At 35.3% G+C, this 13,201-nt stretch overlaps 1 protein-coding gene across 3 annotated transcripts in view; it reads left to right on the top strand.

Moving 5' to 3' along the window:
• Positions 1 to 13,201, top strand: part of LOC114330333 (regucalcin) — a 69,248-nt gene that overhangs the window by 47,970 nt on the left and 8,077 nt on the right. For all 3 annotated transcript variants that reach the window (XM_028279656.2, XM_028279655.2, XM_050645785.1), the window contains exons 4-5: positions 265 to 480; positions 10,620 to 10,807. In XM_028279656.2, coding sequence (XP_028135457.1) covers positions 265 to 480; positions 10,620 to 10,807 — 404 coding nt within the window. The remainder of the gene's footprint in view (positions 1 to 264; positions 481 to 10,619; positions 10,808 to 13,201) is intronic.

Here is a 13,201-nt window from a genome sequence, read left to right as displayed (position 1 = left end):
GCTCACACGGCGCGGAGTTCACGGCGCGGATATGTATCTCCGCCTCGTAACTTAACCAAAAATCCTAAAAATGGAAACGAAATAAAGAAAAATACTTAAAAGGTCAAAATCCTATAATAAAATACCTAAAGAATAAAATGTTATCAGAAGGAATAGTTTTTCTGTTCCATAGATATCATTAGTCATCTAGTTTTTATTCTGCTTTAAGATATAAATATGTTCAATTGTTTTTATGGTAGTTTTCAAATTTTATTACTGCTATAGGTACTATGGGTGCATCGCCCACATCGATTGGAGAACTTGTTAAAGGAAAAGGAACATTATACAACTTCTTTAATAACAAGGCAACACCCCATAGAGATGGGATTGGTATATCGAATGGCATTGCATTTGACTACAAACGGGGAAAAATGTATTATACAGATTCATTTAGCTTTAGAGTTGACCAATATGATATTGACTTCAGCCAAGGCAAAATATGTAAGTATCTACAGTAAATAGTAAATACTAAAATGTTTTCATGTCCTATCTAGATGTCCATGTCCATGTATAATGCGGAATATAAATTATAGAATTTAGGGTGACTCAGAACCAGTCATGCTAAACAGACCAGGGCGCATCTGTAAAAATATTAGTACATTTGGACGTTGAGAGGTGACTCAAATTTTTTTGCAGAAATTGCTTGAAAATAACTCAAATAATAATATTAGAGTTATCCTCCCTCTCAAAAAGGTCCGGAACATTGTTTAAATAATCAAAATGTCAAAAAATGAAGGAAAAATTCGATTTTTTTCTTGGTTTTTTGATTATAACTTTAAAAAGTATTCATTTCCGAGAAAAGTTGTAGTGACATAAAAGTTGCGTAATTAAATTTCCTACAATATGGAATTGGTTAAAAATTTAAAAAATAGTCACCCTTGTTGCAAAATAGCAATAATTGCGAAAAAAACATACAAAAACAAGTATTCACATTTTACGCTTTTAAACCACCATTTATGCTACACTTAGGACCTTCATATTTCACCCAGAAAAACTTTATGATACAGTAAAACAGTACTGTAAATTTCATTAAGATCGGTTTAATAGATTTTGCAAAATAAATTTTGCAATCCAGCTTTCGCAAAAAAAATTCATTTTTTCAAAATATTACAGGACTGAAAATAAAGTAGATAGAAAGTTGAAATTTTTTTGCGTATAGAAGTAGACTGTACCTATCATTTGCAATTTGCAAAATTAAAATCGATTAACTACCACTGCGTCAGAATTTTTTTTAAATTAACATTAATTATTGGTGCTAAGCGCAGGACAGCGGATAGTTTGCTCTGATTGGGCATTCCAATGACCTTTGATAATGATTGATACATTTTAATTTTTATTACATTTCGATATAAATAAATAAATTTGGTTATTACAAAATAAAAACACATACTCTATCTTTTGAAAAAACACTTTTTTAGCAAAAACTTTCTTTGTTCATATATTTTAACTTAGAGAATAAAAGTTTATTATTTTTAAACAATATTTCACAAACAATAATAAAATTAGTTTGATTTTTGTGGAATTAAAATATTAAAATACAACAAAATATAGAGTAAGAAAAAATAATATATTAGATAAAGATTGGAAGAAATTTTGGTGGAAATCAACTTGTGTGAATCGAACACCGCTGTCCTGCGCGTAGGACCAAAAATTAATGTTTAATTAAAAAATTCCTGACGCCGTGGTAATTAATCGATTTTAATTTCGCAAACTGCAAATGAAAGGTACAGTACACTTCTATAAGCAAAAAAAAATCAACTTACTATCTGCTTTATTTCAGTCCTGCAACATTTAAAAAAATGAATTTTTTTTGCGAAAGCTGGATTGCAAAATTTATTATGCAAAATCTATTAAACCGATCCTAATGAAATTTACAATTTTGTTTTACTATATCATAAAGTTTTTCTGGGTAAAATATGAAGGTCCTAAGTCTAGCGTAAATGGTCGAAAAACGTAAAATGCCAATACTTGTTTTTGTATAGTTTTTTTTTCGCAATTATTGCTATTTTGCAACAAGGGTCACTATTTTCTAAATTTTTAAATAATTCTGTATTGTAGGAAATTTAATTACGCAACTTTTATGTCAGTACAACTTTTCTCAGAAATAAATAGTTTTAAAGTTATAATCAAAAAACCAATAAAAAAATCGAATTTTTCCTTCATATTTTGACATTTTGATTATTTAAACAATGTTCCGGACCTTTTTGAGTGGGAGGATAACTCAAATATTATTATTTGAGTGATTTTCAAGCAATTTCTGCAAAAAAATTTAAGTCACCTCTCAACGTCCATCTCAAAACAGATGCGCCCTGGACTAAAAGTGATTTTCAGACAATGTTATGTTCGAATTGCTATCTTTTAGAAAATAGTTATTATTATTATAAGTTATTAAACATTTAACGTTTTTGAATAGGACACTAACCGAATTATAATAAATAATAAAAATAATCCAAAGATATTGAAAAAAAAATCCTTGCAAAAGGTATAAATTTTTTTTATTAAAAATCCCTTTAAGGGCTACATCAAACAACGTTTTCGATCTTATTAAAAATCCTCTTCAGTGTTAAAATAGATTGAATGCCAGCTGAGCCACCAAAGAAATATTAGTGTAAAAACCTTTTAAATATTATATAATTGCATTAAAGGTGCATACTTAAATAAAACTCCATAGGATGGATAATGATTCAATTTTTTACGTAAAGAGTTGTATGATTTCGAATTAAAAATAGGACACCATTTTGCGGCTTTACATTTCTAACAAAACAGTACAATATATACCATTTAATGTACTAATACCACTTAATTAGTGTGAAAATTAAATCATAATTCGAAACATCTTATTCGTGTTCTCCCAACTCTGAAATAGGACCTTCGTCCAGGTAGTCAGCTAAGGAGTCCCATCATATCGTCCTATTCCGAAACTTATGGTCGCTGCATATTACATAAAATATCATGCACGTAGCGTTTCCAGCACGTAGCGTTTTCGAAAAATATGACTTTACTGAAAGGTGTCTGATACGATACATTTTAGACAGTGCGAATTGTTCTTATTTAAAACCATTAAATCATATTTACGGAAACTAAACGCTGCGTGCTGGAAACGCTAGGTGCATGATAATATGCAGCGACCTTTGGTTCGTGCAGGGGTCTTGGTTCGTGGTAAAGCCGTACCAGTACTGATAACGAAATATTTGTGGGTAGTTTTAACCAGTTCGTTTTTAAAAAATCCACACCTAAAAATGTTTGTTTGCAAGTTTCGTTACAGTATCTTGCCATTATCATCCAGCCTCATGCGGGTAAAGTTAAACATAGCCCCCCCCCCCTCCTTAATTCAGATGGACTTACCCAAGTTTTTTTTATATATTTTGACCCGCAGAATACGAATTTTTTGGGTAACAGTTGATCCAGATGTCGATAAGATTGTTATAGACAAAGAACTTGAGGAATTACATAACAGCGATTTCTCGCAAAACAAAACATATTTTTGTAATTTTTGGGTCATTTTAAGCAAAAAATATTCCTACAAGTTTTTTCGTAGAATGCAAAGTTTTCGAGATAACCGCGGTTGAACTTTCAAAAAATCGAAAAATTGTAATTTTTCAACCCGAATAACTTTTGATTAAAAAATAAAGTAGCAATTTTGCTTACCGCATTTGAAAGTTTAAGTCAAATTATATCGGTTTTGATTATTTGCATTGCTAAAAATTTATTATTCTATTGTTAAACAAAGCTATAAACACCTAGTATGTGAGTGATGTTTTCAATGATCTCCCATTTAAAATCGAACGAGTAGGTAGAGTAGCTACAAGTGCAAGCGAGGCAATTTCTACGTAGCATACGTTAAAACGCATGTATTAGGCACGGGAAACACTATGTGTTTATAGATTAGTTTAACAATAAAAAAATTAATTTTTAGCAATGCAAATAATCAAAACCGGTATAATTTGACTTAAACTTTCAAATGCGGTAAGCAGAATTGCTACTTTATTTTTTAATCCAAAGTTATTCGGGTTCAAAAATTGCAATTTTTCGATTTTTTTAAAGTTCAACCGCGGTTATCTTGAAAACTATGCATTCTACGAAAAAACTTGCAGGAATATTTTTTGCTTAAAATGACCCAAAAAAATACAAAAAGATATTTTGTTTTGCGAGAAATCGCTGTTATGTAATTCCTCAAGTTCTTTGTCTATAACAATCTTATCGACATCCGGATCAACTGTTACCCAAAAAATTCGTATTCTACGGGTCAAAATATATAAAAAAAACTTGGGTAAGTCCATCTGAATTAAGGAGGCCGTTGTACCCCCCCTTGCGACAGGACTAAATTTCCGGAGGCCAATTTCCAGTGATTCTTTTTACGTCGTCAGTCGATCGTGTAGGTCATTAATATAATCTAAAACATTTTCGGTCGCATTCAGGAACTCATCGAAAACTCGAGGAAACCGCCTTCGGGGGCATTCTTCAGCAATGTGACGGATGGTCTGTCGTTGCGCACCACAGTCACATTCAGGAGTAAGGGCTTTTCCCCATCTATGCAAGCTGTCAGCACATATACTATAACGTTTAAGTTTTCCCAGTGTAGAATTTATTTCAGTTTTCATTGCTACATGGATTTTAACTTATTTCCCTGTAGATTCCAGAATCTCTAGCGCCGTGTTTTTCTTAGAAACACATATGTGCTATCGATAGAGTCGACCGTTAGACTTTAATAGCTTTCTGGTGAATGATATGGGCCTTGCATCCCATAAGTCATCTTAAGTATTAGGTTCGCTAAGCCCTTTTACGAGTGGTAAGGAAATCTGTTCTTGAATATCTCTCACAGTTTCCCATAATTGTGATTGGTTAAAACCCCACCACTCTCAAAGGACGCCAAAGATTCATAAAAACCACAAATTCTTAAAATTCTGCATCATTTGTGAGTTGAGTTAATATAGTCATTATGTGAGATCAAGTTTGTTCGTGTATTGTGGGCCCCGCCGATTAGGCAGGTAAGAGTATTAATGATTGTTTATTGGTATGTACAATAATTGTACAATTGCGTTTTCTATTTTTTAAAGGGTCCACCTTTCACCTTCCACCTTCCACCTATGCATTATGTTGTCCAGCTGCTATTTTATGAACACTGTTAAATACTATTATTCTTTTGACTGTGTCGTAAAGTTGAATTTCTTCATGGCCATCTTCCACACCTTGAGAGCCTGCCGGCTTACAAAGGGCCATCCTACCCTCTAACAGATATTTTAAGTAAGTCACTCATCTTTTACTTATTGAAGAAGTTAGTAGAGACGCCTTTGTTATGTCCAGGGCAAGGACAATTTTGTGTTCTTTCGTGAAATAAGTTCAATGACCTAAAGTTTTCGCCCAGTTTGTGATAGTGACATTCTGAAAAGTAGGTCATACTTTTAGTATGAAGTTGATGATTATCTTTTTATTTTTAAATGGGTGATCATTTAAACTATAAACATTTACATTATGTAGATATTTTTCTGAGCATTAAGTATTTCCGTTTCCTTAGAGTCCAAGTGTCAAACCATCAGTTAATGTTATCTACTTACCTTTTGTCTATCTTCGTTTCATTAGCTCTATTCGCATACCATGGTTTATTCATTTAACACCTTTCATTGTAACAGAAGCCCAACACAAAGAACCATGCTCACATCTCTTCCGACTGAGCAACGTGGCCATTGTTTCGTCAATGTAGGCGATTGGACCTTTCCATCTTCGGTCATTTCTTTATTCCATCTAAGGATAATATCGTCCTGATCCTTCTGGTTCGGCCTTCATGACCTCTTGTCCATCCGATCGTTATAATACCGCTACCCGTTCTTATTCTGTTCAACATAGTCCATATATTGCGGGGTAGTCCAAATCCTGGCGGTTTCTGATCGATACAGGTCGTTTCGTGTGCTTCCTGTGGTGAGTCGCTCTCCCATTGTTTTCTCCAGGCGTTGGTGAGGTCGAAATGTTCCTAATATAAGGAGGTGGCCCTTAACAATGGAGGATATCTGGAGCGCAGTTTGTTCATTTCGATATCAAGCTTATCATGCTGGATGGGTAGTTGATAGCCTCGATTTTTCGGTATTTTTTGAAAAGATAATGACTTCTTAGTTTCGGTGGTGGAATGTGACTCAGAATGGGAAGCCAATATTTCGGTGTTGGTCGAATTGTACCTGAGATCATTCGAATTGTCTATTATAAGTGAGTGTCAATAATCTTCGTGTGTTTGCTATTGAGCCATACCGGGGAAGTATATTCAGCCGCCGAGTATATGAGTCCGAGAGCGGATGATCTGAGTACGGAAGCTGAGGACCCCCATGTGGTGCCACGTAGCTTTTGAATTACATTATTTCGCTTTTTCAGTTTTTCTGCAGTTCTTTGTAGGTGCTCCTTAAAACTTAAAGTTCTGTCAAGAGTCACTCCAAGATATTTTGGTGTTGAGTTATGAGTGAGTAGTCTGTTTTCAAAGTGAACGAAGAGTTTTTTGTCGTATTGGGAATTATTCAGATGGAAACAGCACACTTTGGTTTTCAAAAAACTAAGTTTTCAATCTAATAGCACATAAAACAACATCCAAAAATGTTATTCCACATCCTACCATACTGAAAACAATGGGAACCTTCTCTGGTAACACCTCCGAGGCTTCTACAATTTGCAAGCCATAACGGATGCTGAGACTAAGAAAGATGAGGGAATTTTACAATTTATAATTCACGTCCCATCTGCTCATCGCGGTAAAGTTCCAACGAAAATGGTTCCCTTCGTAGCATTGGTTTTCGTTGCATTGGGCAGTAGCCTCCATTTGAGAAAGTATTCACCCATAACATCAAGGTCACTCATCAGTATTGTTTCTGTAACACCCACGTTATTATGTCTTGCGGCAATGGCCCGATCGTCAGCGTAGCCAAATTTTTGCGAAGTTTTCCTAGGTAGTTCCGCGATCTATAAATTAAACAGTAAGGGTGCCAAAACAGATCCCTGCGGCAGTCCATTGCTGAGCTTCATTTGAACACTTTTTAAGTTGTCCATTGTGACCTGAAAAGGTATGTCGGTGAGCATGCTATCAATGAGTTTGGTTACCTCTTGGCACGGGATGGCCCGGATTAGTTTGTAGAATAGCCCTTGTCTCCAGACGGTATGGTATGCAGCTGATAGGTCAATGAATGCAACGAATGCTTTTTGCTTTCTTTGAAAACATACTTCAATATGTGATGCTACGGATAGAATCTGATCTGTGCAGCTGCGGTTAGGTCTGAACCCTGCTTACTCAATAGGTATCAACCCAAATACTGTTTTTACTAATTCTGTTGTAGATTAAGCGTTTTAACAGTTTATAGACAGAGCTAAAAAAACATAGGTAAAAAGGTAATAAATTGTCACACAATTAGCTAAAAAATAATAAGTTGCAAATAAACAATAATTACTAACAACTGGCGAGTAATGAATATGGCATAAGAAATAATGAATACGCGTCACCCTAATGGCACACTAAAAAAAACTGTACAATATACTTAATCAATTGATGGATTCGACCGTTACTTGATGGAAGTTCATTTTATCTAACAATAAAACACTGAAAACGTTTGTTTTCTATACTTTCACAAAATTTATTATAACTATGTGACTACAGCCGTTTCGGCAGAGTGCCTTTCTCAAGTGATTTAGTTTACTGTGTGTTTGCCTTTTTAAAGTCTTTAACTGAAGAAGTTGAGGAGTGGGGAGCTGTTTGTCTCGAGTGGTTCATTCAGAATTATATCTGTATATTTTATTTTATTAATTTCCATAGATTCTAATAAAGATAGTTTAAAGCGACAAGAAGATTAAGTTTTCACTCTAATGGCATAAAAAACAACACAATGCTATTCTACACCCCACCAGAATGAAAACAATGAGAACCTTCTCTAGTTACACCTCCGAGGCTTCTACAATTTGCAATCCATACGGATGCTGAGACTAAGGAAGATGAGAGAATTCTATGATTTACAATTCACGTCCCCTCTGCTCAGCGCGGTAAAGTTCCGACGAGAATGGTTCCCTTCATACTCCTCACAGAGTAAATGTAAATCACATATGCTGCTCTCCCCGATCCAACCAAAACAAACCCCAGCGTGCAGTCCCGGATTGCAACGAACGAAATGGCATAGATGCCCTAGCGCAACTGCTAGCAAAACGACTAAGTTTTCACTCTAATGGCATATAAAACAACACAATGCTATTCTACACCCCACTAGAATGAAAACAATGAGAACCTTCTCTGGTTACACCTCCGAGGCTTCTACAATTTGCAAACCATACGGATGCTGAGACTAAGGAAGATGAGAGAATTCTATGATTTACAATTCACGTCCCCTCTGCTCAGCGCGGTAAAGTTCCGACGAGAATGGTTCCCTTCATACTCCACACAGAGTAAATGTAAATCAAAGAATAAATAACCATTTTCAATTTCGTTGCAAAACGAAAACACAGCCGAACCATATTCTAGTCCAATCAGAGAGTGCTGCAAGCACCCCTACCGGTTTCGAAACTTATTAGTCTCTCATCAGGAGGCACATATGCTGCTCTCCCCGATCCAACCAAAACAAACCCCAGCGTGCAGTCCCGGATTGCAACGAACGAAATGGCATAGATGCCCTAGCGGCAACTGCTAGCAAAAACACTAAGTTTTCACTCTAATGGCATATAATTTTCTTTTTTTTTTAGCTTAAAGCCTTTATTTTGGATATGTAGAATTTGAAACTCTTCATTAAAATAATGATTATGATCTAGAAGGTGAAGTGCGTGTGTAGAAGTGTCTGTTTTTCTATTGTTGAAAGCCCATTTGTGTTCTGCTATCCGTTTGTCAAAGGTTCTGCCAGTTTGACCGATGTAAGTTTTCAGACAGTCACCACAAGTTATTTTGTAGACACCACTCTGTAGTTGTTTTCTCTTTCGGCATTTCTGCTCTATTGCTCTTAATATATTTGCTGTTGTTAGTTCTGAAAGCTGGTGTTATTCCTTTCTTTTTTATGTATCTGGCTATTTTTGTTGTTATCTTGTCAGTATGTGATAGAGGAGAAGGTACTGGGTTCTTTCTGTGGTGGTGGATAGACTAATTTCAGGGCTTTCTTATGGAGTTTTTGGTTTAAAATTTTATTGTTTGTTTGTTATAGCCATTGTTTACTGCTATTTGTTTAATGATGTTCAGTTCTATTTCGAAGTTTTTTTTTGACATGGTAATTTCCGTCAGTCCATGTATCATACTATGGTAGGCTGCTAATTTGTGTTGTGTAGGATGGGATGATGAATTGTGTGTAGTTGTGTCAGTATGGGTAGGTTTATGATATACGGAGAACTCATGTTTGTTGTGTAGTCTGGTAGTTGTTACATCTAGAAAGTTTATGGACTTATTCTGTTCTGTTTCTATTGTAAACTCAATATTACTATGAAGTGAATTAATGTATGATAGGAATTGGTCAAGTTGCATGTTTGTTCCTCTAAAGCATACTAGTATATCATCCACGTATCTCCACCGTATTTAAACAGTTCTTATATTGGTGCAGATACGTGGATGATATACTAGTATGCTTTAGAGGAACAAACAGGCAGCTTGACCAATTTCTATCATACATTCATTCATTTCATAGTAATATTGAGTTTACAGTAGAAACAGAACCGAATAAGTCCATAAACTTTCTAGATGTATCAATTACCTGACTACACAACAAACATGAGTTCCCCTTATATCATAAACTTAGCCATTCTGACACAACTATGAATACACAATTCATCATCCCATCCTACACAACACAAATTAGCCGTCTACCATAGCATGATACATAGACTGCAGAAATTCCCATGTCAAAAAAAACTTCGAAATAGAACTGAACATCATTAAACAAATAGCAGTAAACAATGGCTATAACGAACAAACAATTAATAATATTGTAAACCAAAAACTCCATAAGAAAGCCCTGAAATTAGTCTATACATCACCACAGAAAGAACCCAGTACCTTCTGCTCTATCACATATACTGGCAAAATAACAACAAAAATAGCCAGATACCTACATAAAAAGAAAGGAATAACACCAGCTTTCAGAACTAACAACAACTTAAGCAAATATATTAAGAACAATACCAGCCGAAAGAGAAAACAACTACAGAGTGGTGTCTACAAACTAACTTGTGGTGACTGTCCGAAAACTTACATGGGTCAAAATGGCAGAACCTTTGACAAACAGATAGCAGAACACAAAAGGGCTTTCAACAATAGAAAAACATACACTTCTACATACGCACTTCACCTTCTATATCATAATCATTCTTTTGATGAAGAGTTAATTCTATATCATAATCTATGGAAATTAATAAAATAAAAAATACAGATATAATTCTGAATGACTAACTCGAGACAAACAACTCCCCACTCCTCAACCTCTTCAGTTAGACTTTAAAAAGGCAAACACATAGTAAACTAAATCACTGAGATAGGCACTCTGCTGAAACAACTGTAGTCATATAGTTATAATAAATTTTGTAGAAGTATAGAAAACAAGCGTTTATAATTAATCCTTTATTTTACTCACGTAGATGTTTGATTTCAGCAAATATGAAAACCATCTTTTCAATTAAGAATCAAAGCGAACTGGCTGAAGAAACATTTTGCGATGGCATGACGTTGGATTCCGATGGAAATATATGGTTAGCATTGTTTAATTCTTCCAAGGTTTATCAAATAGATCCTTCCAAACCAGAGACAGTTCTAAGGTTTGTGGAACTTCCAGCTGCACAGGTATTTAGTTTTTTTTTTACTAAAGTCTATAAAAATAAGCAATTGGATCGTGTAGGTCCTAGATTTTCCCTAACGTGATCGGAAGTAAAACTGGAAGTCGATATTCGAACTATTCGTGTAAGTTTACGTCGATTGATATACGATTTCACTAATTTTGAGTCATTTTTGACAAACTTCCGATCAAAACTATTTAACCAGAAATGGCATAAAAACCGAAACTAGCTATTCGAGCTCGACTTTTCAATATGCGATGATGGACCTATCACATGTATTATTTCTGTGACAATAATGTGGCACTATCGTTTACACTTTTTTAATCGGAAATGATATAAAAACAAGAAATGATATAAAAGCAAAATGTTAGATCTTCTGCGAAGAGTTGAGTACGAAAGCAATAAAATTGGTCTGAAAATCAATAAAGCTAAGACAAGAATAATGGTGGTCGACAGATTTGACACTATTCAACTGACTAACATATTACAGGAATACCAGATAGTAAACACCTTTGTCTATCTCGGGTCTAGTATAACTAACGATGGTAACTGTGAAACAGAAGTTCGGAGACGTATTGGTATGGCAAAAAATGCGATGAGTCGCCTAACTAAAGTTTGGAAAGACAGATCTATCTCTCAAAATATCAAGATGAGACTGGTGAATGCCCTTGTATTCTCAATATTTCTATACGGAGCAGAGACTTGGACTCTTCGCGCATGCGAGCGCCAAAAAGTTGATTCCTTTGAGATGTGGTGCTGGAGAAGAATGCTCCGCATACCTTGGACAGCTCATAGGACAAACGTTTCCATTCTAAACCAACTCAATATTAAAAAAGGCTGTCCACATTATGTCTGCAACGAATTCTGCAATTCTTTGGTCACGTGGTTCGAAGAGGTGACGACAGTTTGGAGAGATTAATTGTTTCTGGAGACGTTCCGGGGAGAAGACCAAGAGGACGATCACCGACTAGATGGTCTGACCAAATAAAGCATTCAGCTGGAAACTCTTTCTGCGAAGCTCTTAGAGCAGCTGAAGGTAGAGACCAATGGAGAAACATTGTTAGGAATATTGGAAGAAATCATGATCCTCAGTAATGGGGAAACGACAGGAGAGAGAGAGAGAGAGAGAGAGAGAGAGAGAGAGAGAGAGACATAAAAATCGGAATTATATTATTTATTCTCATCTTGCTAAAGCGCGTCGAGAAATATATCGCTTGTACTATTTCGGTGATTTTAAAACAGTACTTCCAGTTGCAACTCTGCAACCGGAAGTTCGCGGTCAAATTTTTCATCTTTAAACCATCCTTGAGTTATAAGCTCTCACTCGACTCCTCATTTGTCATTATATCAGTCCTAATAACGTAGGAGTTATATTCTCGGATAGACAGACAGAATGATAGATAACCACGAAACTGGAAGTATATTTTTGTTTTGGTCTTGCTAAGGAGCTTCGCTAAGCGAAGTCTGCGCTAAGAGCAGAAAACTCAGAACTCGTTGTCACCAACACATTTTCCCAATTACCACCTCGAAAGCTGTACACATGGAAATCCCCTTAGGACGAACCCGAGAGAATTATTAGAAATCAAATAGATTACATTTTAGTAAACAAAAGATTCCGAAACAGCTTTACATCTGTCAAGACTTATCCTGGAGCAGACTTAGAGACGGACCACGTTCCACTGGTGGGAGTATTTCGCGTCAAACTCAAAATAGTGCAGAAAAAGAAATCACAACCATACAGCCTATGTATGCTAAAAGACCCTGACACGAAAATGAGGGTCCACCCGTTAAACGAGCAAGTGACTACAATTAGACACGAATCGAACGAAGAACAAATGATCAAACAGATGACCGAAATAGTTCAAAATGTAAAGGATAAACACTTAAAGGCAGATAAATTAACCAAGAAGAAAGAAGAAATCATGGATGGCAGATGAGATCCTGAAACTAAAGGACAAAGATGAAATGTCAAAAATGACCACGACACGTATAAAACAATAAATATATCAATAAGAAGCAAAATTAGAGAAGCGAAAGGAAAAGAAGCAATGGGGAGATGCCACGAAATTAAGACTCTACAGTCAAAGTACGATAGTTACAATGTACATAGGAAAGTTAAAGAACTCACAGGTGGACTAAGACGGATACGGAGAGGAAATCTAACTGATTTTATCAGAAACGTCATCTTATAATAGAGTAAAATTAGAACGTGGAAAGAATATCTAAAAAAACTATTTGAAGACCAAAGAGATAACACCTTTGAGTTAGAAGCAAGAATATTACAGCAGGAAGTTTATTATGCCATAACACAGCTAAAGGATGGCAAAGCAGCAGGCCCCGATAATATACAAGCAGAACTACTTAAACTTATGGACAGAGAATCAATAGAGATAATCACAAA

The sequence above is a fragment of the Diabrotica virgifera genome, chromosome 3 (assembly GCF_917563875.1).
Source record: "Diabrotica virgifera virgifera chromosome 3, PGI_DIABVI_V3a".
Taxonomy (NCBI): Eukaryota; Metazoa; Arthropoda; class Insecta; order Coleoptera; family Chrysomelidae; genus Diabrotica; species Diabrotica virgifera.
Note: the sequence above shows the minus strand (reverse complement) of the source record. Positions and strands in the feature narration are given on the sequence as shown.